The sequence below is a fragment of the Oncorhynchus kisutch genome, linkage group LG12 (genome assembly GCF_002021735.2).
Source record: "Oncorhynchus kisutch isolate 150728-3 linkage group LG12, Okis_V2, whole genome shotgun sequence".
In the NCBI taxonomy this organism is placed as follows: domain Eukaryota; kingdom Metazoa; phylum Chordata; class Actinopteri; order Salmoniformes; family Salmonidae; genus Oncorhynchus; species Oncorhynchus kisutch.
In genome coordinates this window covers 13,711,222-13,737,323 of record NC_034185.2, presented here as the reverse complement: position 1 = coordinate 13,737,323, position 26,102 = coordinate 13,711,222, and the positions used below count along the sequence as shown (strand labels likewise).

General features: G+C 42.6%; 1 protein-coding gene across 1 annotated transcript; it reads right to left on the bottom strand.

Annotated features, from left to right (window-relative positions):
- Nucleotides 1–3,896: 3,896 nt before the first annotated feature.
- On the bottom strand, nucleotides 3,897–14,344 carry LOC109901327 (melanocortin-2 receptor accessory protein 2A). The gene is made up of 4 exons (XM_020497365.2): nucleotides 14,019–14,344; nucleotides 13,697–13,856; nucleotides 9,371–9,470; nucleotides 3,897–5,463 (listed from the first exon to the last, which is right to left on the bottom strand). Exons 2-4 carry the CDS (start codon nucleotides 13,821–13,823, stop codon nucleotides 5,001–5,003), a joined length of 690 nt encoding a protein of 229 aa, XP_020352954.1. The 5' UTR covers nucleotides 13,824–13,856; nucleotides 14,019–14,344; the 3' UTR covers nucleotides 3,897–5,000.
- Between the last annotated feature and the right edge of the window lie 11,758 nt (nucleotides 14,345–26,102).

The following is a 26,102-nucleotide window of genomic DNA, read 5'->3' as shown; positions in this document are numbered from 1 at the left end:
ATGTCCAATGGCCGATGCGCACAGATACATTTTATCAATCATTTTTCTTCATATGACAAAATTTGAAAAGGATTTGCCAATAGATTGTCGACTTGACTCATAATGATGACTGCTTGTCTAGCTTGCTAGCTACGATTTGAAATTATGATATTGACATGATCAGTCCAATCAAAGCTACGGTAGATATGTGATTTGACGTCATTTTATCTGTGGCCAATGACCTTGAGCCTTCTTGAATGGGCACTTCTAATGTAACTCTATGGCAGCACCCAAGGGGAAAAAATAAATTCTCTCCCAGTAGATTTTGCGGCAACGTAGTGTCCATATGAGTGATGGAACACTGAGCCAATCACGGCTCAACTTGAGAACATTACCAACCCCTATGCTCTGTATTTTCCGCTGGCTGCCCCACCACCTCAAAAAGCACTGAGCTAGGCTGAAAGACCTGCATTTAGGAGCTGCCTTACTTAAGAAAACAAAAAAGAGACAATTTCTACATGCAGCTTTACATGCAGTTTTTTTTTTTTTACATTGCTTGCAAACTGATATGTGACACGTATTAATGCCAAAATAACATGCAAAACAGTCAACAAATAAAAACTATAACAGGTGAGGCTCAAAACAGGTGGGGCTCTGATGCATCACCAATGGTCTCAAAAATGTTAGCTACTCTACAACACCTAACAGGACTTAGAGAAAGAGAGTTTTAGAGTGTGTGAGAGAGAGTGTTTACAGAGTGTGAGAAAGAGAGAGAGAGAAAGAAAGAACACAATGAAAACAAATTTCCCTCAAAACTAGTGATACCTGTCCTCCATAGAGCAAAACTGAGTCCTGTTTTTGCGAACATTACATTTGTCAAGGGACAACGGTCCACTCTTAGAAAAAAGGTTCCAAAATGATTTTTCGGCTGTCCCCATAGGAGAACCCTTTTGCTTCCATGTACACTATATATTTACTTACAGTTGAAGTCGGAAGTTTACATACACTTAGGTTGGAGTCATTAAAACTCATTTTTCAACCACCCCACAAATTTCTTATAGTTAAATTATAATTTTGGCAAGTGTTTTGCTAAGTGTCTCAACCATTGGCGATTTTAGCATGTAAATCTTGGTGTGGAAAACAACATTTATTTGTATTTTTATTCATGCAAGCAAAGCCACTAAACTACACAACACTAAGCAGTACATTAATTGCACTATAATGGTGACAAATGGTGCCCACAAACTGTTAGGGCCTGCATAAAGCTGTCCCAACAGCAGAGCTTTCTTTTCAGCACCATGGAGTGAATGTTTACCACCACTACACCTGGCTATCAGCAGAGCCTTGTCTGGCAGCGAAACAGTTTTCAGCATCATTTATGGCCTTTTTTAAAAACATAGCTGATATGCCTGACGTGCATAAACAAAATGGTTTCTACTGACAATTGAGATGTACACACTTTTGAAATGTATAGTGAAAGAATTCAGAACATGGGCCGTTCTTACAGTATTCTGCCTGTACACCAAGTCAGAACCGTAGGATAAATAAAGGGGGCATATAAGCAGCAATAAAAGCTCTTACAATATTCAAGATGACATTTCTCTAAAATAAGCTACAGGCTACATGTGCACCACCAAGTCAGAATAGCAGCCTAAGTTATGAAGGGGGAAAGGGACCAAATTATTAGGGTGAGGCACATGGGCTACTAACAGTTTACTACACAACATACACTTAGTATTACTTTCTAGCTACAGTATACATATCTCCCTGGCATAATACATTATTTATGCAGCAGCATACAATACATTTTTGGATTCACCTTGTTGTGCTGTGCTCACTTGAACAGGAAAGTGCCGCAGCGGTCCTTCTTGTGGGCTCTAGAAAGAGACCAGAGTTTGCGATTTGGAATTCCGAGTTTTGTACTTGTGCATGACACAAGTACTTTTTCCAACAATTGTTTACAGATTATTTCACTTATAATTCCCTGTATCACAAGTCCCCTGGGTCAGAAGTTTACATACACTAAGTTGATGGTGCCTTTAAACAGCCTGGAAAATTCCAGAAAATGATGTCATGGCTTTAGAAGCTTCTGTTTGGCTAATTGACATCATGTTGGGTCAATTGGAGATGTACCTGTGGGTGTATTTCAAGGCCTACCTTCAAACTCAGTGCCTCTTTGCTTGACATCAAGTCACCCAAGACCAAAAAATGGTAGACATGCACAAGTCTCGTTCATCCTTCGGAGCAATTTCCAAACGCCTGAAGGTTCATCTGTACAAACAATAGTATGCAAGTATAAACACCATGGGACCACGCAACCATCATACCGCTCAGGAAGGAGACGCGTTCTGTGTCCTAGAGATTAACGTACTTTGGTGCAAAAAGTGCAAATCAATCCCAGAACAACAGCAAAGGACCTTGTGTGGATGCTGGAGGAAACAGGTGCAAAAGTATCTATATCCACAGTAAAACGAGTCCTATATCGACATAACCTGAAAGGCCGCTCAGCAAGGAAGAAGCCACTGCTCCAAAACCACCATAAAAAAGCCAGACTACGGTTTGCAACTGCGCATGGGGACAAAGATTGTACTTTTTGGAGAAATGTCCTCTGGTCTGATGAAACAAAATAGAACTGTTTGGCCATAATGACCATAGTTATATTTGTTGTCCAAATGGACAATGACCCCAAGCATACTTCCAAAGTTGTGGCAAAATGGCTTAAGGACAACAAAGTCAAGGTATTGGAGTGGCCATCACAAAGCCCTGACCTCAATCCTATAGAAAATGTGTGGGCAGAACTGAAAAAGCGTGTGCGAGCAAGGATGCCTACAAACCTGACTCAGTTACATCAGCTCTGTCAGGAGGAATGGGACAAAATTCTTGTGGGAAGCTTGTGGAAGGCTACCCGAAACATTTGACCCAAGTTAAACAATTTAAAGGCAATGCTACCAAATACTAATTGAGTGTATGTAAACTTCTGACCCACTGGGAATGTGATGAAAGAAAACAAAGCTGAAATAAATCATTCTCTCTACTATTATTCTGACATTTCACATTCTTAAAATGAAGTGGTGATCCTAACTGCCCCCGTGCATAAAGCTTGACTGGCCTGCACAGAGCCCTGACCTCAACCCCATCGAACACATTTGGGATGATTTGGAACACCGACTGCGAGCCAGGCCTAATCACCCAACATCAATGCCCGACCTCACTAATGCTCGTGGCTGAATGGAAGCAAGTCCCCACAGCAATGTTCCAGCATCTAGTGGAAAGCCTTCCCAGAAGAGTGGAGGCTGTTATAGCAGCAAAGGGGGGGACCAACTCCACATTAGTGCACATCATTTTGGAATCAGAGGTTCAATGAGCATACTTTTGGTAATGTAGTGTATATAGAACCAAAATGGTTCTACTTGGAACCAACTAGGGTTCTTCAATGGTTTCTCTTATGGGGAGAGTTGAAGAACCGTATTATGTTCTAGATAGCACCTTTATTTCTAAGAGTGTAGATGGCAGGTTTAGTGTTTGTACCTCCCTCCCTCCCTTGTTTGTCAGCATCAAGTCTCCTGGTTTGAATGCATTAATTGACATCTAATGCTGATCGGCTCACTTGTATTCGCCACAAACCTCTTTGTATGTGTCCCAAATTGCAACCAATCACTACTTAGTGCGCAATGTTTGACCAGAGGCCATAGGGCCCTTGTCAAAAGTAGTGCACTAAAGGGAATAGGGTGCCATTTGGGACGCAAGCTAGTCTTTGCAAGATGAATGCAGGATGACATCTCCTCTAACTTACAATGAGACAATCTCCTTGTACCTTGTATTGTCATCTTGTTATTGACTAATGTGTTTGTATTATGAAAGGTTTGTTTTTTCTGTTCTTTCATAAAGATGAATTAAAGCAAACAAAGCTTAGATTAGATGCAGCTGCCGGTTCTGAAGCTGGATGAAGACTTTAATTAGGTGTTTATGCTATGCTAGTGTAATATACCTGTTAACAAAAAAACACTCAGAGACTCATGGCTGGTGGTTTATATTACCTGTATAATCATCTATACATGAACAGTATTTATACATGCATTTATACGTTTAGAACCTGCTTCTTTAGTGTCTGATGATGTTTCTGTCTGGAACATTTCTCAGTCAAGATACGACAAGGGCAACGGAAGACTAGTGTTCATCAATATGTATTCCACACAGTCTCTCTCTCTCGCTCGCTCTTCTCCAACCCCCTCTCTGCTTTTTCATTCAATCTTTATGAGATGGTTTCTCATAAAGAGGCATCTCATCTCTCCAGTGTAGTGTCATCCAGCCCATACTTATAAAATGAATTCATGAGTTAGCCATTAAGATAATGTGATGGTTTGGTGCGGCAGGAAGTCTAGTGGTTAGAGCATTGGACTAGTAACTGGAAGGTTGCTAGATCGAATCCCCAAGCTGACAACGTAAAAATCTGTCGTTCTGCCCCTGAACAAGGCATTTAACCCAATGTTCCTAGGCCGTCGTTGTAAATAAGAATATGTTCTTAACTGACTTGCTTACTTAAATAAAAGGTTAAAAAAAAGACGCTGCAGTTTCCACTTGAGAATATTCTCCCTTGCAGAAAACATTGTCACCCTGTGTCAACCTATTAGTACAAGCTAACAAGTAAGGTTCACCAGGGCCTGATGGTGATTTGTAGAGAGTATTTTCAGCCAATAGCCAGATGGAAAAGAGCTAGGTCATGTTCATGAGTCACCAAACACAGGAAAACGGACTGAAACAGGGCGGGACTAACTGGAATTGTGCATAAGAAACACAAATGTTCGTTTTTGTTGCAAAATGTTTTTTGTTGCATGCCCTAATGAACACAACCCTGGTAGTCATGGGTGAGGTCAGTGTGACTCTACAGTACCTGTTAGTCCACACTCCTATAAAAGAAATGAGAAGAGGCCATTTGGAACTCAAGTATTGCCATTCATCTGCAGCTATGGTAACATATCTCCAATAATGATGTCAATGATGTATGTGGATGGGGCGGGGCCTCAGCTGATGACGTGGTGGCCATCCTGAACGCACGATTGGCTGTCCAGGAGGGCGGGCGGCTCACAGAGCAGCAGATCATCCTCTCCCGTCATTGAGCTGTGCTCTGAGTTCACAAAGTTGGGAATGTCGAAGTGGTGCGACAGGAAGCTGTGTTCCCTCTCTGACTTTCCCTCCTCTGGAAGTCCCTGGAGGTCGATACCGCCGTCTCCCCGCTCGCTGGCTTCTCCCATTTCCTCCAACCCGAAGGAGCTGCGTCCTCCCAGACTCCCACGGACCCTATGCGGCCCACATCCACCCCCTCTCCCCTGCTTCCCCTTGCTGATGTAGAAGAAGGAGCGGGATTCGTCCAGAAGGGGGCGCGAGAAGGCCTTGTCCTCGTCGGTCAGGGAGTCCCCCTGGGGGCAGTGGATGTCCACGACGCAGTTCCCCAGCCGGTGGCGCTTCTCGCACGGCTCCGGGTTTCTGTTGGGGAGGGAGAATAGAGAGCGAGATGTTACAAGGAGAGGAGAGAGGGAGGGTGTGAAAGAGAGGCCTTCAATAGAGACCTTCATTTTAAAGTGTTTTTATTCCAAGTTTTTATAGAGCCAAACGTACCAGTAACTAGGTATTTTCCATCATTTTCAACCAATTGCAGTCGTGTTCATTGTCAACTGTTTCTATTGGTCCAGTTAATGGAAGTCGGCAATTGACACAGGGGTTTCAGCTCAGTCATTGGGTCACCTGCCATCTTAAAGTAGGTGTGCCAGAATGTTTGTGTCAGTAGAATGTGCTTGGAGGAGGGAGAACAGGGTCTCGCATTGATCAGTACTTCTTGAGAAGTCATTTAAGTCAGTCGAATGTTCAGTGACTCGAGCAAAACCACAGTTTGTAGAATATCAGTACCCCTGTCTCTGAGCAGGCTAACTCAAGCACATAAACATCAAATGTGGAGTGTATTGAGCCCATCCAGCAAGAAAGAAAAAGTGGGTATAAACCTAGGGTTTAGAGCCCTCAAACTAAACTCTGGACCTCAAAGCCAGTTCCACTGCGTTTATTCATTGTTCCCCTCTACTCAGGGACTGATTTAGACCTGGGACACCAGGTGGGTTCAATTAATTATCCCTTTCAAATTCATCAAAGCGCTTTTCACCAAGGAAAAAAGCATAACTCTAAAAGTAAGAGCTGGAGGATCACCTGGAAAAAAAACAAATTATTTTATAGAATAGCATGTCATATATCACTTAATCCGGCATAGCCAAAGACACGACAACAACCATGACCACTACTGCAGCATGCACCAGGTGCCTGCTTGGATAACTTCAAGATAACTTCAAGTCGACCAGAATGTAGATTGAATAAATACCTTGCAAATCAAGAAGCATGTCTATCACCAAAGGTAAACTGTCTGACAAAAGGTTTCTTCATCAATGATGAGCCAATACCAACAGAGCAGCCCATAAAAACCCTTGGAAGTATTGTATGATGCAAGCCGCAAGGTCACAGACCAAGCCCAGGTGACGACGGTATGATGCAAGCCTCAAGGTCACAGACCAAGCCCAGGTGACGACGGTATGATGCAAGCCTCAAGGTCACAGACCCAGCCCAGGTGACAACAGTATGATGCAAGTCTCAAGGACACAGACCAAGCCCAGGTGACGACGGTATGATGCAAGCCTCAAGCACACAGACCCAGCCCAGGTGACGACTGTATGATGCAAGTCTCAAGGACACAGACCCAGCCCAGGTGACGACAGTATGATGCAAGTCTCAAGGACACAGACCCAGCCCAGGTGCTAAGGCAGGAAACCATCAGAGGACTCAAGAGCATTGACAGGTCCATCCATCCTGCCAAGCTGAAGCTTTGAAACCAAGTGAACAACCATCAATGCCTTGCCTCCCAGAACACCTGACCCTACGCAACAAAAAGCATTTGTCCACGGAGGAGAACAAAAACTGAGAAATCTCTCTCCAAGGACAAAGGCTGGAAATCTGAATGCGGCCCTAGAATGGAAAATGCTGACTGATGTGGACCAATGCCTCATAGTTCCATCTGAGATACAACAGCTGTTACCAACCTAAAACCAAACCTGGTACTATAGTAGACCATGGTCCCGGTCTCTGTGCGCTCTCTACTTTGTGAAGTTAACTGTGCCTTGGGATGATAAGGTGGACGAGGCATACGAGAGGAAGAGGCTGAGCTTGCAGTGGATACCGAGCACGGAGGCTGGAAAGCAAGAGTTTGCCCAATGGAGGTTGGGTGTCGTGGATTTGTGGCAACATCTACTACCAGGTTGCTGAAGGACCTTGGGATCCACTGCCAAGCATTATGTCAAACCATGAAGGCAACTTCAGAGGCTGCTGAAAGGGGTAGCCAGTGGCTCTGGCTGTAGAGAAAATAACCCAGATGGGCCTCAAAGTGAGCGGGGAGGAGATTGAGATTGTGCAGGCATAGAGGGGGCTGGTTCTGGGATACCAGAATTCACTGTTGAGCCTTCTGGAAATGATGTGGACTCATCAACGAAACATTTAAGATGGAGCAAGTTGTATGTTAGTGCTCACAATCCACTATTGGCACAAAGGATTTATAACACCATGTCCTTTGTATTCAGAACTACTTTTAACTACGGTGAGCCATATAAGTTTTAGCTGCCAGTTGTGTATGTTTAACTTGCTCTGCTACTGCAGTTTTAAATAAAGTAATTTTGAATAGGACATTCTCAGTTCGATTTTAAGCCTTTTAAGTGTTAGAGTAATGGCCATCTCTCTCACAGAGGGGGTTAGAGTGGAGAGGAGGGGGGGGGGGGGGGTTAGAGAGGAGGGAAGAGAGAGGATAAAAGGAGAGAAGAGGGGCTTAGAAAGAGAGGAGAGGATAAGAGAGGAGAGGTTAGTTGAGGTGAAGGGTTAGTAGAAGAGAAGAGGGGAAGGTTAGGAGTGGAGAGAAATTCAATTTAATAGGACTTTAGGAAAGATTATGAGGATGGATGGATGGAAAGGAGAGGGCAGAGAGAAGTCTATGAAAGAGCAGAGAAGTTAAGTGGCGAGAATGTGAGCAAGATGAAGAGGAGAACCCACTGGGTACAGACGTCAGTTCAAGTCTAGATGTACATTTGGTTGAGTTGTCAATTTAACGTGAAATCAACAACAAAAATGTCACCATGTCATTGTATTTAGGTTAAAAGTTGGGTGGGAAAAAAATACAAAATGACCTTACTTTTTGCAAATCCAATACTTTTTGCAAATCCAATACTTTTTGCAAATCCAATACTTTCCCCACATCCAATACTTTCCCCACATTGTTTCAACGTCATCACATAGATTTTTTTGGGTTGCAATGACGTGGAAACAACGTTGATTCAACAGTTGCCCAGTGGGAAGGGACAAACCAGAAGGAGCAATACGTGTCAATGAATTTATATTACTTTCAAGGACAGCAATATAGCTCCTGAATGTCTTATAATCCAACATTTGATTGAATCCTTTATTAGATTGTGTAATTCAGAAATAGTCTTAACAGACTGACGATTTATCACATTACGGAGAGAACAGATTATATTCACTGGGTGATTACTAGATTATTTTTTTTTTCCCAAAGGTAGCCTTTCTTAACCTGGTCCCAGATCTGTTTGTGCTGTCTTGCCAATAACCATATGGGAGTGAGCAAGACAGCCCAAATGGTGCTTTTCCCATTGAGACTTACCTCCACACCAGTGTGTCACCAGTGTTTTGTGTCAATGGTATCTCTAGTGTTAGTGCGTTTCCACTCCAGAGCCAAGCCATCTGCCTCTAAAGTGCCATGAAACAGCCTCGAGAGGTGAGACTTAATGGATGCAGAGACAAATGAATATAAACAGATAAATAAAGCTCCTCATTTCTCCTTGACATATACCTCTCTTTCTTATTTATTATCTACTAATGGAAATTCTGCTGATGGCATATTAACCAAAAAGCAAAATGTTAGCCACAGTTGTTCTGCAGTGCGGTAAGTAAGACGGTTGGATATGATCGAGGGAATCCGTCTTTGGCTCTGTCTCAATTGTCTAAAAATCTGTTTTCTCCTCTGGTCTTCTCCTTCATTTGTACTGATTAGAAAATACTTGGCAGGTGAAAACAATATGGTGGAAGCTCATAATTAGGCTGGATTTCACCTGCTCAATTATTTTAGATTAGTCCAGATAACAGAGAGAAGGCGAGGTGGGGACAGACTGAGACAATTGAGAAAAAGGCCTTGAAACTGCAATGCTAGTTTCTGGGGCTGTCCATGGTTCTGGAAGGGCTCCCAGCAAAGGGTGTAGAGGTAAGGGGTAGAGGGTTTCAGGGGAAATGGGGAACGTAGATGGGGTAGACAGATTGTACGGTTTAGGGGGGGAAAGAGGGGCTGTTTTCAACTCACTCTTGGTGCGGGGCTCCTGTCTTGGTCAGCAGGGTGAGGATGAAGAACATGAAGACGACGAACACGGCTAGTCCCACCCAGAAGCCGATGACGATGGAGTCTGCAACATCAGATCAACAAGGGATTATGGTCCATTTCCGGTCAGTAAATAGTCATTAAGTTGTAAAACAAGCACACTGCGTTGGAAGATGTTACATCATCTCCATCTCTCCCTCTGTCTTTCAGGTTTCTCTTATTCCCTCTCTTTAAATACAGTACGATTGTTCTGGTGAGATTTTTGGATGAGATGGAGAAGTGAATGCGACATATGTATTATTCACTGGTCGATTCCATTTGATTATTCACCCACCTTGGCATTTTTCCTATTTTGTTGCCTTCCAACCTGGAATTAAAATTGATTTTTTGTGGGGTTTGTATAATTTGATTTATACAACATGCCTACCACTTTGAAGATGCAAAATATTTCTTATTGTGAAACAAACAAGAAATAAGAAAAAAAAACAGAACTTGAGCATGCATAACTATTCACCCCCCCACCAACTTTTGCAGCAATTATAGCTGCAAGTCTCTTGGAGTGTGTCTCTATAAGCTTGGCACATCTAGCCACTGGGATTTTTGCCCATTCTTCAAGGCAAAACTGCTCCAGCTCCTTCAAGTTGGATGGGTTCTGCTGGTGTTAAGCAATCTAAGTCATTTGGATTGAGATCTGGGCTTTGACTAGGCCATTCCACAACATTTAAATGTTTCCCCTTAAACCACTCAAGTGTTGCTTTAGCAGTATGCTTACGGTCATTGTCCTGCTGGAAGGTGAACCTCCGTCCCAGTCTCAAATCTCTGGAAAACTGTAACAGGTTTCCCCTCAAGAATTTGCCTGTATTTAGTGACATCCATCATTCCTTCAATTCTGACCAGTTTCCCAGTCCCTGATGATGAAAAACATCCCCACAGCGGATAGTATTCTCGGGGTGATGAGAGAAGTTGGGTTTGCGCCAGATATAGCATTTTCCTTGATGGCCAAATCGGCTCAATTTTAGTCTTATCTGATCAGAGTACCTTCTCCATATGTTTGGGGAGTCTCCCACATACCTTTTGGCGAACACCAAACATGTTTGCTTATTTTTTTCTGGACACTCTTCCATAATTCCCAGCTCTGTGGAGTGTACGGCTTAAAGTGGTCCTATGGACAGATACTCCAATCTCCATGGTGGAGCTTTGCAGCTCTTTCAGGGTTATCTTTGGTCTCTTAGTTGCCTCTCTGATTAATGCCCTCCTTGCCTGGTCTGCGAGTTTTGGTGGGCAGCCCTCTCTTGGCAGGTTAGTTGTAGTGTCATATTCTTTCCATTTTTTAATAATGGATTTAATGGTGCTCCGTGGGATGTTCAAAGTTTCAGATTTTTATTTATTTTTATAACCCAACCCTGATCTGTCCTTCTCCATAACTTTGTCCCTGGCCTGTTTGGAGAGCTCCTTGGTCTTCATAGTGCCACTTGCTTGGTGGTGTCCCTTGCTTAGTGGTGTTGCAGATTCTGGGGCCTTTCAGAACAGGTTTATATATACTGAGATCATGTGATACTTAAATAAAGTCTACCAGTGTGCAATCTAACTAATTATGTGACTTATGAAGGTAGTTGGTTGCACCAGATCTTATTTAGACGCTTCATAGCAAAGGGGGTGAATACACATGCAAACACCACTTTTCAGTTTGTTATTTTTTTAGAAACAAGTCATTTTAAAAATTTTACTTATTTTTTTTTTGACTATTTGTGTATGTCCTTCACATAAAATCCAAATTAAAATCTATTTAAATTACAGGTTGTAATGCAACAAAATAGGAAAAACCCCAGGGGGGTTGAATACTTTTGCAAGGCACTGTAAACCTAAGCATGAAACCCTAGGCCTATAGACATTGGCTATATATTTTATCCTGGGATGAATTTAATCAATAGCTGTTGATGACTTCCTAAATGCTTTAGTCCTAAATTACAGAATTGAATATAAACTCAGCAAAAAAAGAAACGTCCCCTTACTGTGAACTGCATTTATTTTCAGCAAACTTAACATGTGTAAATATTTGGATGAACATAAGATTCAACAACTGAAACAAACTGAACAAGTTCCACAGACATGCGACTAACAGAAATGGAATAATGTGTCCCTGAACAAAAGGGGGTTTAAGTACTGCAGTGCATCTCCTCCTCGTGGACTGCACCAGATTTGACAGTTCTTGCTGTGAGATATTGCCCCACTCTTCCACCCAGGCACAATGCATGTTCCCGGAAATTTCTGGGGGGGGGGGCCTAGCCCTCACCCTCCGATCCAACAGGATCCCGGCTCTTCGCTGCCCATGGCAGAACACTGACATTCCTGTCTTGCAGGAAATCATGCACAGAACAAGCAGTATGGTTGGTGGCATTGTCATGCTGGAGGGTCATGTCAGGATGAGCCTGCATGAAGGGTACCACATGAGGGAGGAAGATGTCTTCCCTGTAACGCACAGCCTTTAGATTGCCTGCAATGGCAACAAGCTCAGTCTGATGATGCTGTGGCATACTGCCCCAGACCATGACGGACCCTCCACCTCGATCCCGCTCCAGAGTTCAGGCCTCGGTGTAACGCTCATTCCTTTGACGATAAATGCGAATCCGAACAGGGACAGTCACATCTGCAGTCCTCATGCCTCCTTGCAGCATGCCTATGGCACCTTCACGCAGATGAGCAGGGACCCTGGGCATCTTTCTTTTGGTGTTTTTCCAGAGTCAGTAGAAAGGCCTACCGTCTGTAAGCTGTTAGTGTCTTAGCGACCGTTCCACAGGTGCATGTTCATTAATTGTTTATGGTTCATTGAACAAGCATGGGTGTCACGCCCTGGTCTTAGTATTTTCTTAATTATTTTGATCAGGCCAGGGTGTGACATGGGTTATTTTATGTGGTGTGTTTTGTCTAGGGGTTTGTTGTAGGTTATGGGATAGTGGTTAGTGGGGTTATCTAGAAAAGTCTATGGCTGCCTGGAGTGGTTCTCAATCAGAGGCAGGTGTTTATCGTTGTCTCTGATTGGGAACCATATTTAGGCAGCCATATTCTTTGAGTGTTTCGTGGGTGATTGTTCCTGTCTCTGTTTGTTTGCACCAGATAAGGCTGTTTAGGTTTTCACGGCACGTTTCTTGTTTTGTATTATTCGTGTTTATCTTCTATTAAAGATTAATCAAAATAACCACGCTGCATTTTGGTCCTCCTCTCCTTCGACGGAAGAAAACCTTAACAATGGGAAACAAATTCCTTGAAAGACAGGGTCCTGAAAAAGACAGGGTCCTGAAAAAGACAGGGTCCTGAAAAAGGGACGTTTCCTTTTTTGCTGAGTTTATGATTGAAGTATTGTAACATTTAATTTGCTCTGTTAAATGCACCCTTTGGGATGACTGATTGCAACAGTGAATCTATTAGGTGTAGATTTCTCAAATCATTCTCACATTGGTAATAGTCAGTGAAAAATATTTAAGCTGGACTTGGTTAATATCCTGGATGGAAGACCAAAGGGATAGCTGTAGATGGCGCAACTCTCCAGTAGAAGGTGCTGCCCAGTTTATAATTAAGCAAGAAGGCACGAGGGGGTGTGGTATATGGCCAATATACCACGGCTAAGGGCTGTTCTTATACACAACGCATTGCGGAGTGCCTGGACACAGCCCTTAGCCGTGGTATATTGGCCATATATCACAAATCCCAGAAGTGCCTTATTGCTATTATAAATTGGTTACCAACATAATTAGAGCAGTAAAAATAAATGTCATACGGTCTGATATACCACGGCCGTCAGCCAATCAGCATTCTGGGCTCGAACCATCCAGTTTATACTTTTTTCTTAGAGGATATTGCATCTGATGTTGCTTCAAAGGTACAAATTCAACATTGAGGTTTGTTGAAAATTGGTTACCATAATGACATAATCCTGTGGTTGAATTTTTACTCAAAACAACAGTTGATGACTTTTTGCAAATCCACTATTTTCCACCTAGATTCCACATCACAATATGTTGACAAATGATGTTGAAACAAGGTTGATTGAACCAGTCTGTGGTGTCCCACTGATTTGGAAAAAAGGAGCATTACAATTAGGGAAGCAGCTGCCTGATGCAATTATAGAAACTTAATTAACAGAGGATAGACGGGGTGGGAGTGTAAACAAACATGCACGCGCGCAGACACACACGCACAGCGACAAATTCACGCCGACAAAATGTAATGTGTGCACACACTCTATCAATTGACTTATCTAGCGTTTCATTAAGAGGCCAGGGAAGGCGTTTAGTAAAATAAGATGTCACTCACATCGATGAGCCTTGAGACCCTCGAAAGACACGGGCTCGTCATCATCATAATATTCATACTGCCACACATAATCACTGCCACGTGTGCTGCTGGGTCGACTTTGATTATAATTATGGATTTCGGACATCTCAAATGGACTGTGTCACTGGGTTTACCAGACCTAAGAGAAGACAAAAAAATAACAGCAAAAGTATTGGCATGCTGAACAACTGACTTAGACCAGGGTATCCGTATGAAAACCGAACCATAAACATTTTCCAGAAATATAAGAACAGATGAAAAGTTTCCAATTGAAGTAAAATGTTCACGTTTTTTTGCCTACCTGCATTTCATTCAGAATTTTGAAATCCTACAAATGCTCCAACACATGTATCCAGCATCCACTCTTGGAAACGGTAATTCAGTCGCGAACAAATTACCAGATTCGGCGCGTCAAATGCGAATTCAAGATAAGAGAAGTAGAAAAAACATCACAAATAGACAAACTCAGCTGCGTTATTTTCAAGCATGTGCATCAGCAGGACATCACACCTAGGCTATGTATCACACTGCTGCTATAGAAGCCTGCAAAGCGCAGTATCAAGTAGCCTCCGCACGAGGGTTCACTGCGGTTGGATAAGCAGCAGCGCGGGTGGGATACCGTGTGACGCAACCTAGGATAATATATTCATATTGATCGGCTTTGGGTATTGAATTGGATTGGATGAGCGAAGGGAGGCGTTGTTGTCAAACATCTAGTGAATGGGTAAACTCAGTAATGTAGGCCTATTGTAAAAAAAATATGTTAGGCCTCTTAAAGGGGCAATCTGTGATTGATACATCAATTTTTGGACTGAAATTAAATGAACCATACATAGACATTGATTCTTGAAGAATATAAGATACACATGCCTCATGAGCTTGGTTCAACTAACACCACCAGAACCCAAAATGTGATCTTGTTTTGCTCCTTTGTTTGTAAAAAAAAACATGGTTGTAAACAAACATTGTATAGCCTCACAACACGGTTAAAACTATAATGTTGATATCATATCATGAACTTGAGAGTGGTTACATTTCTCCAGACCCATCCTTCAGCTGCAAGGTTATTATAGCTTTGTGATATTATAATAGTTTTTATTTATTAGTTTTATAAAATAATTTATATTCCTATTTTATTTTTATTTTGTTTCAGATTCAGATGTAGTTGCAGTGTTAGGGACAGACAGTTGCCTATGTGTGGGAGGCTAAGAGCCATTTAAGTGATTCAGGCTTATAATTTGTGTTTTTGGGGATGTCACTTCCTGCCACAGGGGGGAGAATACATAAGGTGATGAGGTTTGGTCATGTTCCAATTATAAATCAATCTTAATGTGACTTGGATTTAAAAGGATAATCGTCGGCAGGGGCACTCCAGGGATTTTGGGCCCCATGAAAAGATATCACATTGGGCCCCACCACCACAGGCCACACCAAACCTGCCCAATTGCTGTAACCACACACCCCCAGAACCCAATCGACCCATTCAAAGCTTTAGATAACTCTATCTTTGCAGGCTTGTAACTCTCTTGTAGTCCAATATTACTGTGTGATATTTACTGACAGTGAGCTGTGAAAATATAACACTGTGTAGACATACATGCAACATTCTGCATATAGTGGAATTCACTATTTGATACAAGACTGATAACCTCTATAAGAAATGTGCTAAAAGCCATCTTTTACAATCTAAATGTCATTTTAATTGTACAATTCTTGAATGGAAAATTCTCTTAACATTCATGAATAACTTAAAATCAATATAAATTTAACCTTCAATTAAAATAAATTAACATTATCATCTATAGAATGATATAACAAACCAAATAATAAAATCAGCAGCAGATGTTTTAACTAAGTATACATACCAACTAGAAAATAAGCAGCTGGAAAAGTGGAAATGGAAAATGGAAAACAAAATGGAAATGAAAAGGCCTGATGGTGGCGCTAGAGGAAAGGTCACGTGGTCATCAAATCAATACAACACAACACATTTTATGGCAATCCAGCCATTACTTTGAGATATATCTTGTTCTTAGTCTGTTCTCAGTCTTGTTCTTAGTCTGTTCTCAGTCTTGTTCTCAGTCTTGTTCTCAGTCTTGTTCTCAGTCTTGTTCTCAGTCTGTTCTCAGTCTTGTTCTCAGCTTGTGGGCATCATGTGTGTAGTGACCCAATATCCACAGCCATGCCATTTAACAGTTCTCACTGACCCTTGCTCAGCCTTACTCACCAAGAGCCCAGCGCCAAGCCTTCTTGCTAGCAAAGTCACTGATCATGTCTTTGAAGTCCAGCTTTCTAGCTAACTGACTTTCAATGGACAGCATGGCAAGACTACAAAGCCTGTCCTGGGACATAGTGGACCTCAAATAGTTTTTATCAGTTTTAGCTTACTGAAAGCTATCTCGCCACCAGCTACAGTCACAGGCAGTGTGCAAAATGTACGTAAAGCAATGCACACTTCTCCATAAATGCTTTGCAGCTGCATCTTACAAATTGCATTCAGGAGACCAAGAGGGGACAAGTTAGTGGGGAAAGTGGCAGCATATACAGCGTTCAGGAGACCAAGAGGGGACACGTTAGTGGGGAAAGTGGAAGCATATACAGCGTTCAGGAGACCAAGAGGGGACAAGTTAGTGGGGAAAGTGGCAGCATATACAGCGTTCAGGAGACTAAGAGGGGACAAGTTAATTGGGGAAAGTGGAAGCATATGAAACTTCAACTTCACTTCATGATCAGTGGTTGGCACACAGAGACTTAATCATTGCTAATCGGCCCAACTTTCAGAACAGCAGAAAATGATTCTACAATTTATGCAGTGGTGTGGAGCCTAGTGTCCAAGTCACTTATGATGTTGTCCATAGCAGTAAAAAACACTGTTCTGAAACACCGTTGCTGCACTGTCCTGAGCTGTCTCCTCTTGAGAGGTCTCATCGTGGAATCTCTTCCTTTTCCTCTGGCGGCTGTGTTCCTTGCTAAATTGAGGTGCAACATCCATTTGCGCAGCAATCAGTATTGCCTCAGACAGGAGAGACTCCCGTCCATCTCTAAGATCCTCTTCCTTTAAGGCTCTGATATTGGCTGCCTTTTTCCTGACTGGAGGATCACATTCCTGTCCTTAATGTATTGTAGTACCTGCAGCATCACAATGCCACCAGCCATACTGCTCGTTCTGTGTGTGATTTCCTGCAAGACAGGATTGTCAGCGTTCTGCCATAGCCAGTGAAGAGCCTGGATCTCAATCCCATTGAGCTTGTCTGGGACTTGTTGGATCGGAGGGTGAGGGCTAGGGCTATTCCCCACAGAAATGTTCTGGGACTTGCAGGTACCTTGGTGGAAGAGTGGGGTAACATCTCACAGCAATGACTGGCAAGTCTGGTGCAGTCCATGAGGAGGAGATGCACTGCAGTACTTAATGCAGCTGGTGGCCACACCAGATACTGAGTGTTACTTTTGATTTTGACCCCCCCCTTTGTTCAGGGACACATTATTCTATTTCTGTTAGTCACATGTCTGGATCTTGCTCAGTTTATGTGTCAGTTGTTGAATCTTGTTATGTTGGTACACATATTTACACATGTTAAGTTTGCTCAAAATAAATACAGTTGACAGTGAGAGGACATTTCTTTTTTTGCTGAGTTTATTCAGATGATGCTGCGTACCATTTAGCTCAAACACTGTCGGTGTGATCGAGGCGTAAAGCTGGTTGTCCTAACATTGCCGTTGATGTGCAGTTACTAATAGCTGGTGGCTGTCCTACTTTGTCTTTATACTGAAATTGTTTGTATGATTCTTTGTGTTAGCTGTTCAGATTAACTTTGAGGTTGGTTGAGTTCAAGTTTAACAGAGCCGGGCGGCCCTGGAAATTATGCAAGTGCACCGCCTTCCTCTCGTGTCAAAGCGGGTGTCAGTGTTTACAACTTAGATGAGAGGATGAAGCGGAACTATTCTTCTGGTCACGAAAAGAAAACAAACAAAAAAACACCACCAAGTGAATTGTTGAAACAGCGATCAGGTAAACTTGTGTTCTCTCCTCTCCAAGTTTGATGTCAGCAAATAACAGTAATGTTAAGTTGATGTGATAGCTTGCAGTGCATCTCTCTCTAGTATGTCTGATTTGCTAACCTAGCTGGACAGTGCATCTCTTGGTCTGTCTGTGTCTTGATTGCTTGCCAGCCACTTCCAGGGCTGTGTTCTGTGACTTTGTGCCTGACAAATGTGAGCGTGAATACAACTATTTATTACATTTGATAAACGTCAACAGGCAACCTTGTTTATAACTGCAGCTCAGAAAAGATAACCACGTTGCGTGTGAACATGCGTTCATATGCGCGTGCACAAAATGAAATTTGCGCTTTCCAGCAGCAACCTCTGTGGGGACCAGTATAGACAATATATTGGCATGATGGCACTTATCATATGTGCATATAATTTTAAAACAAAACAATGATTATCTAGTCTCTCAGTCAAGGTTTAGATACAACTCTGGACTAATGCAAGATGGAAAGCAATGGATTGACATTGACCATTGATTTATATATTGAATTTAAAATGTTGATTAGTTGGGCGTACTGGGCAATAATGGATGCACATCTCTCAGTAAATAATAACCATCAGTATTCAGCCAAGCCATAGTATAAATAGTATTTTATATTTGAAAATGTATAAAAGGAAATCTGGGGGAGCCAGTTTGAATGGGCCTGATGCAGCTGATGAAATTAATAATAGTATTGTTATGTATCATTTACAGGCGCTATGCTTAGGTTTGTCAGTAGAGGAGATATTGGATCATCAGCCAGTACAAGAACAGACTCAGCTGATCCACTTCCAGCCTCAGCCAGTACTAACACAGACCCAGTACTGGCAGCTTCAGCAAGTACTAACACAGACCCAGTACTGGCAGCTTCAGCAAGTACTAACACAGACCCAGTACAGCTGGCTTCAGCAAATACTAACACAGACCCAATACTGGCAGTTTCAGCAAGTACTAACACAGACCCAGTACAGCTGGCTTCAGCAAATACTAACACAGACCCAATACAGCCATCTTCAGCAAGTACTAACACAGACCCAGGTGAAGTACAGGCAGCCTCAGCCAGTACTAGCACTACCAGAGGTGTACAGCCAGCATCAGATACAAGCAGCTCAGACCCTAATAGAGCAGTTGCATCTCCACCAAATAACCTAGCAGATTGGACCCCAGTCTTAACAGACTTTATGAGGACTGAGTTAGTGAGCAGAGGTCCATTCAAACCAGGACTGGAATTTTCTTACCCTAAAGACAAGTCTAGAAGAGGTTTCCATTCAGGCTTATTACAGAGACAGTTGTCAAATGGGGAAAAGATTACCAGGAGCTGGCTAAATGGGGAAAAAGATTACCAGGAGCTGGCGAAATGGGGAAAAGATTACCAGGAGCTGGCTAAATGGGGAAACAATTACCAGGAGCTGGCTAAATGGTGAAACGATTACCAGGATCTGGCTAAATGGGGAAAAAGATGACCAGGAGCTGGCTAAATGGGGAAAGATTACCAGGAGCTGGCTAAATGGGGAAAAGATTACCAGGAGCTGGCTAAATGGGGAAAAGATTACCAGGAGCTGGCTAAATGGGGAAAAGATTACCAGGAGCTGGCTAAATGGGGAAAAGATTACCAGGAGCTGGCTAAATGGGGAAAAGATTACCAGGGGCTGGCTAAATGGGGAATAGATTACCATGGGCTGGCTAAATGGGGAATAGATTACCAGGAGTTGGCTAAATGGGGAATAGATTACCAGGAGCTGGCTAAATGGGGAAAAGATTACCAGGAGCTGGCTAAATGGGGAAAAGATTACCAGGAGCTGGCTAAATGGGGAATAGATTACCAGGAGCTGGCTAAATGGGGAATAGATTACCAGGAGCTGGCTAAATGGGGAATAGATTACCGGGGGCTGGCTAAAAGGGGAATAGATTACCAGGAGCTGGCTAAATGGGGAATAGATTACCAGGAGCCTGGCTAAATGGGGAATAGATTACCAGGAGCTGGCTAAATGGGGAATAGATTACCAGGAGCTGGCTAAATTGGGAATAGATTACCAGGAGCTCGCTAAATGGGGAATAGATTACCAGGAGCTGGCTAAATGGGGAATAGATTACCAGGAGCTGGCTAAATTGGGAAAAGATTACCAGGAGCTGGTTAAATGGGGAATAGATTACCAGGAGCTGGCTAAATGGGGAATAGATTACCAGGAGCTGGCTAAATGGGGAATAGATTACCAGGAGCCTGGCTAAATGGGGAATAGATTACCAGGAGCTGGCTAAATGGGGAATAGATTACCAGGAGCTGGCTAAATTGGGAATAGATTACCAGGAGCTGGCTAAATGGGGAATAGATTACCAGGAGCTGGCTAAATGGGGAATAGATTACCAGGAGCTGGCTAAATTGGGAAAAGATTACCAGGAGCTGGTTAAATGGGGAATAGATTACCAGGAGCTGGCTAAATGGGGAATAGATTACCAGGAGCTGGCTAAATGGGGAATAGATTACCAGGAGCTGGCTAAATGGGGAATAGATTACCAGGAGCTGGCTAAATGGGGAATAGATTACCAGGAGCTGGCTAAATGGGGAATAGATTACCAGGAGCTGGCTAAATGGGGAATAGATTACCAGGAGCTGGCTAAATGGGGAATAGATTACCAGGAGCTGGCTAAATGGGGAATAGATTACCGGGAGCTGGCTAAATTGGGAAAAGATTACCAGGAGCTGGCTAAATTGGGAAAAGATTACCAGGAGCTGGCTAAATTGGGAGAAGATTACCAGGAGCTGGCTAAATGGGGAATAGATTACCAGGAGCTGGCTAAATGGGGAATAGATTACCAGGAGCTGGCTAAATGGGGAATAGATTACCAGGAGCTGGCTAAATGGGGAATAGATTACCAGGAGCTGGCTAAATGGGGAATAGATTACCAGGAGCTGGCTAAATGGGGAATAGATTACCAGGAGCTGGCTAAATTGGGAATAGATTACCGGGAGCTGGCTAAATTGGGAATAGATTACCAGGAGCTGGCTAAATTGGGAATAGATTACCAGGAGCTGGCTAAATGGGGAAATAGATTACCAGGAGCTGGCTAAATGGGGAAAAAGATTACCAGGAGCTGGCTAAATGGGGAATAGATTACCAGGAGCTGGCTAAATGGGGAATAGATTACCAGGAGCTGGCTAAATGGGGAATAGATTTCCAGGAGCTGGCTAAATGGGGAATAGATTACCAGGAGCTGGCTTTCATATTCAATCAAAAACAACGCTGTGTATTGCTTATGCTGTAAGCTCTTTTTTACAAAAGACTACAAAATAATAAAGGTGTGAATGACTGGTCAAATATCAACGCCATTCTGAAACCCCATGAGGGTAGTCCTGAACACACAGATAATATGATTAAGCAGAGAGAACTTGATCTGCGCCTAAGTCGGGGACAGACTCTTGACCAGATACAAATGACAATTTTGTAGGCTGAAGAAAGAGATGGCGGGATGTCCTTACACATTTAATAAGTATCACCCAGTCTCTGGCTCAAAGAAACCTAGCATTCAGGGGTTCATCAGACAAACTCTTCCAACCAGATAATGGAAACTTACTAAAAGAGGTTGAATTACTGGCAAAATTTGACCCCGTTATGGAAAATCATCTCAGCAAAATTAAAGATGGAGAGACACATGCTCATTACCTTGGGAAGCGCAAAGAGAATGAGCTGATACAGATTGTTAGTGACAAGATTCTGGAAGCAATAGTGACTCAAGTAAGAGACTCAAAGTTCTTCTCCATTATCTTGGACTGTACGCCTGACATTAGTCACCAGGAGCAAATATCCATTATTTTGAGAAGCGTGGGTTTAAAGGGAAAGCCAGAGATCAAGGAGCACTTCCTCAGCTTTGTGAATGTTGAGGTTACAGCAGGCTTGAATCTGTCCACTGACATTTTAGATAAGCTGAACGAGCTGAAGATTCCATTTGAAGATTACAGAGGGAAAGCATATGATAATGGGGCCAACATGAAGGGCAAGCACCAAAGAGTACAAGCCAGACTGCTGAAAGAAATCCCAGAGCCGTGGTAGTCCCATGTGGAGCACATACTCTAGACCTCGTCATTGCAGATGCTGCCAAATCTGCAAAAGATGCCGTTAGGTTTTTTGGGCATGTGTAAAAGCTCTTCACCTTCTTTTCAGCTGGCACACAAAGATGGAGTGTTTTGAAGAAACAAGTGAACATATCCGTGAAGTTATGGAGTGACACAAGGTGGGAGAGTAGACTCCAAGGTATTCATGCAATCAGGTATCAGGCTTCTGAGGTTCGGGAAACATACTGGGAAACTGGATTCTTTGAGGCCCAGACTACAGCCAAAAGCATTTGTGAAGAAATTCATGTGAAGGCTGTTCTGAAAGAGAAGAGACTGAGAAACAGCAAGAGTTATTTGAGCTATGAGGTTCCTGATGAACCAGTGAATGATGCTCTGAAAAACCTTGAAGTCAACTACTTCAACATTGTGGTCGTCTCTGCTGTGACATTCATGGATGAGAGATTTGAAACACTCAATCAGGTGAAAACCAAACCTGGAGCACTGCTGAACTTCAGCACTGCCTCTCAGATGTCCAGTGAGTCTTTAAAGGCTCAGTGCATGGAAGTTGAAAACACTCTAACCTTCAGAGATGACTGTGACATCAGTGGAAAGTATCTGGAACACGAGATTCAGAATTGACCTGATCTGCTATCAGATAAGATACTGCCTTTGAGCTGCTTTCCTTTCTCTGTGAGAAAAACCGTGAGGAACTCTATCCGAATTTCAGTCACCCTACCAGTAACAGTAGCATCGGCAGAGAGGAGCTTTTCAAAATGAAAGCTCATCAAAAGCTACCTGACGTCTTCCATGTCACAGGAACGTTTGAGTGGTCTGGCCATCATGAGCATAAATCATGACAAGGGGAAACATGTCCTACGATGGTATCATTGTGATGATTTTTCCTCAAGAATGTGCAGAAGACGAGTATTGTGATGGTAAGATATGAATAAAAACATTCAAATGTTTACACACTTAGTACCATTTAAGATTGTATGGCAGAAGTGCATTTATGTAAATGACTGACTGCTTAACTATGTGACATACTTTCTCCATTTCTTCCAGACAGTCCAGATTGACTGGTGCCCAGACAGACTGGTGCCCAGATTGACTGGTGCCCAGATTGACTGGTGCCCAGACAGACTGGTGCCCAGATTGACTGGTGCCCAGACAGACTGGTGCCCAGATTGACTGGTGCCCAGACAGACTGGTGCCCAGATTGACTGGTGCCCAGACAGACTGGTGCCCAGATTGACTGGTGCCCAGATTGACTGGTGCCCAGATTGACTGGTGCCCAGACAGACTGGTGCCCAGATTGACTGGTGCCCAGATTGACTGGTGCCCAGACAGACTGGTGGCCAGATTGATTGGTGCCCAGACAGACTGGTGCCCAGATTGACTGGTGCCCAGACAGACTGGTGCCCAGACAGACTGGTGCCCAGACAGACTGGTGCCCAGACAGACTGGTGTCCAGATTGACTGGTGTCCAGACTGACTGGTGCCCAGACTGACTGGTGCCCAGACTGACTGGTGCCCAGACTGACTGGTGCCCAGACAGACTGGTGCCCAGACAGACTGGTGTCTATGCTGATGCTGAAAATGCCCAGGCTGTAGAGGGAACCAAAGCTAATCACACAGTGGTGTGTATTTTGAGACATATAGCTGCAGCCATAGCCTTTTAGGCTTATGTTTACATTGTATAGACAAAGCTAATTGTATAATATCGTGAGGACCAGACTAATTACCAGGCAGCAGAGCCAAAGCTCAGTGTTATATTTTATAATTTTCTACATTTTGTATTTTCTACAATTTCTTATTTATGTTAATGTTAATATTCACTTATCTTAAGATTCTATAGAAAATATTCTATTCAATAAATATTGTTTTTTTATACCTCATTTTGTTCTGTATAGCTCTACTTATTCTTAGACCATTAGAGGAAGCAAACCATTTTAAAGGAGGGAGGATTGTAGTGGGAGCACTGGGTATCAGGTGTGACTGTGTGGCAATGGCAAATGGTTTACATGGCTCACAGGTCAGGTAGGAGGGCCCCTTAGCAGAATTTTTCTTTTTTTAAATTTTAGTTTACTAAATTGTTTTTTCAATTTTAGTTTTTATTTTAGTTTCAGTTTTAGTTGACTGTATATAATACATAACCTTGCTCAGCTGTTTGCCAGAAACAGTGGCAAGATGAGGGCTAATACATTTTTTGTTATATATTTTCATTATATATCATCTAATCTGCCTCACCCATTATTTTGAATCAATATGACAAGTTGATATTTCAACTTTTTACATCACTCACCAACAACCAATCAAGGAGCCTCTTTTTAAAATCTTTCCTATCTAGCCTACCTCATGAAGGACGAATTGGTGTACTCCATCCAATAAAATTTCTACTTGCTTCTAAAGGCAAGATCCAATGGTCTATCAGAAGTTCATCAGTGGTCATTGATGTGGACTGCTAGAGTTGGTCTATGGTACATGAAAACATAATAAGAGATATTAATTTTCTGCACCATTGATCTATGGAATAATTTATTTATAGCACTATGAACAAGATTATCTCAAATCCCATTCTGTTACAAAAAGTTGTAGTTGTTTCAACTAAGTCTAAGGGTAGAGCTAGAAAATTCCAGCCCCACATATATTTTTTTCCATAAAATCTCATGAATGTGTGTGAAACATATACACCAAAAACATTTTTGGTCATATAAATACGAAAACGTAAAAACATTGTCTGATGTTAGTAGTAGATGGTAGCCTAGTCAAGGATGCATCAGTGCAATATTGGCACACAACCTTTTGTTACAGACCAACGGAGCAAATTTGTAGGTTTAAAATATACCTCTAGTGGCCACGGTTGACCTATTTTAAGAAATGGCATTGGTTGGTGGATATAAAGTCAACGATCTTTGATAGGCTGATTAAGAATTTGTGCCAGGATATAATCAGTGCAAACTGTTGAGGTTACCATAAGCCTAAGGTGTGTCATAAGGTGTGTCATCAAATCAAATCAGATTTATTTATAATGCCCTTCTTACATCAGCTTATATCTCAAAGTTCTGTACAGAAACCCAGCCTAAATCCCCAAACAGCAAGCAATGCAGGTGTAGAAGCACAGTGGCTAGGAAAAACTCCCTAGAAAGGCCAGAACATAGGAAGAAAACTAGAGAGGAAGCAGGCTATGAGGGGTGGCCAGACCTCTTCTGGCCGGGTGGAGATTATAAGATCATGTTATCTGAGGCAACCAGCTACAATTTAGTGTTCTGTCACGTTTAAGTCAATCAATTATTTGAATTGGCTGATACACATTTTGTGCCAGAGAACCTGTTTAAATTCAAATGGTTGCTTATGTTCCCAAGTGTGGACCTGTCATGCCAAAGAGTGTCCCCCTGCCTAAAACTGTCCCTCCCTGCATCACAATGAGATTCAAGAAGCTATTAGCGTCCATTACTAGGGTCGTTGCTAGGGTCGTTGTTAGAGCATGCCAAATTCATGCCATTTTCTCAAGTTGAACCTAAGTTTGGGACAACTAGAATTATTAAGTTCAGGTAACACTTTGACTGAAAAGTTGAGTAAACTGAAAAGAGGCTGTGGAACCATTTACTTAATAATAATAATTTTAAACAACTAGAATTTGTTTTACAGTGTAGCCTATGTGTGTGTGTAGTGGACGTTACACTGCTTGCTTAGCGAATACTGCTTCCTTCTGATTTGTCTCTTACCGAGGCGCCAACCCAGGACCTCTGCCTTTGCTAGCACACGTGTCGGTGCCACAGAAAAGCTAGCAATTTGGCGATACAAGTGGGGACACTTCAGGCTGGGGAGTCAGTTTCATACATTCCCATGCTCTACATGTGCAGGGATGAGGGATGTTTCATGTAGTAAATGAGGGGAACTTTGGAAATAATTTTCTCTGGAAGGAGATTAAACGTTCACAAATTAATGAATCTGTCAATCTACCCATCGATCCATCTACCCATCCATTCCCTACAGAATGCTGTGTCTCCTAATGCATTTTAGGCAGTATCAAAGGATGCTACACTCAACAAGCATATTTGTCCAAATCATAAATTCCTCTGGCCCTTCTCATGTAGGGAATGAACACTGTTGGCTTGTCGGTGTTGCAGCACATGCATTATTTTATGTAGCAAACAAATAGGAACAAATTAGCCCCCCCATTCGTTCCAACTCAGAATCATGACTATCAAATAATTTTCTCATTCTGTGGACTTACTTGGAGAGCTAACTACTCATGTGTAGGTTATAAGCTAGTTTACATGCTGTGCACTCCTCGTACGAAA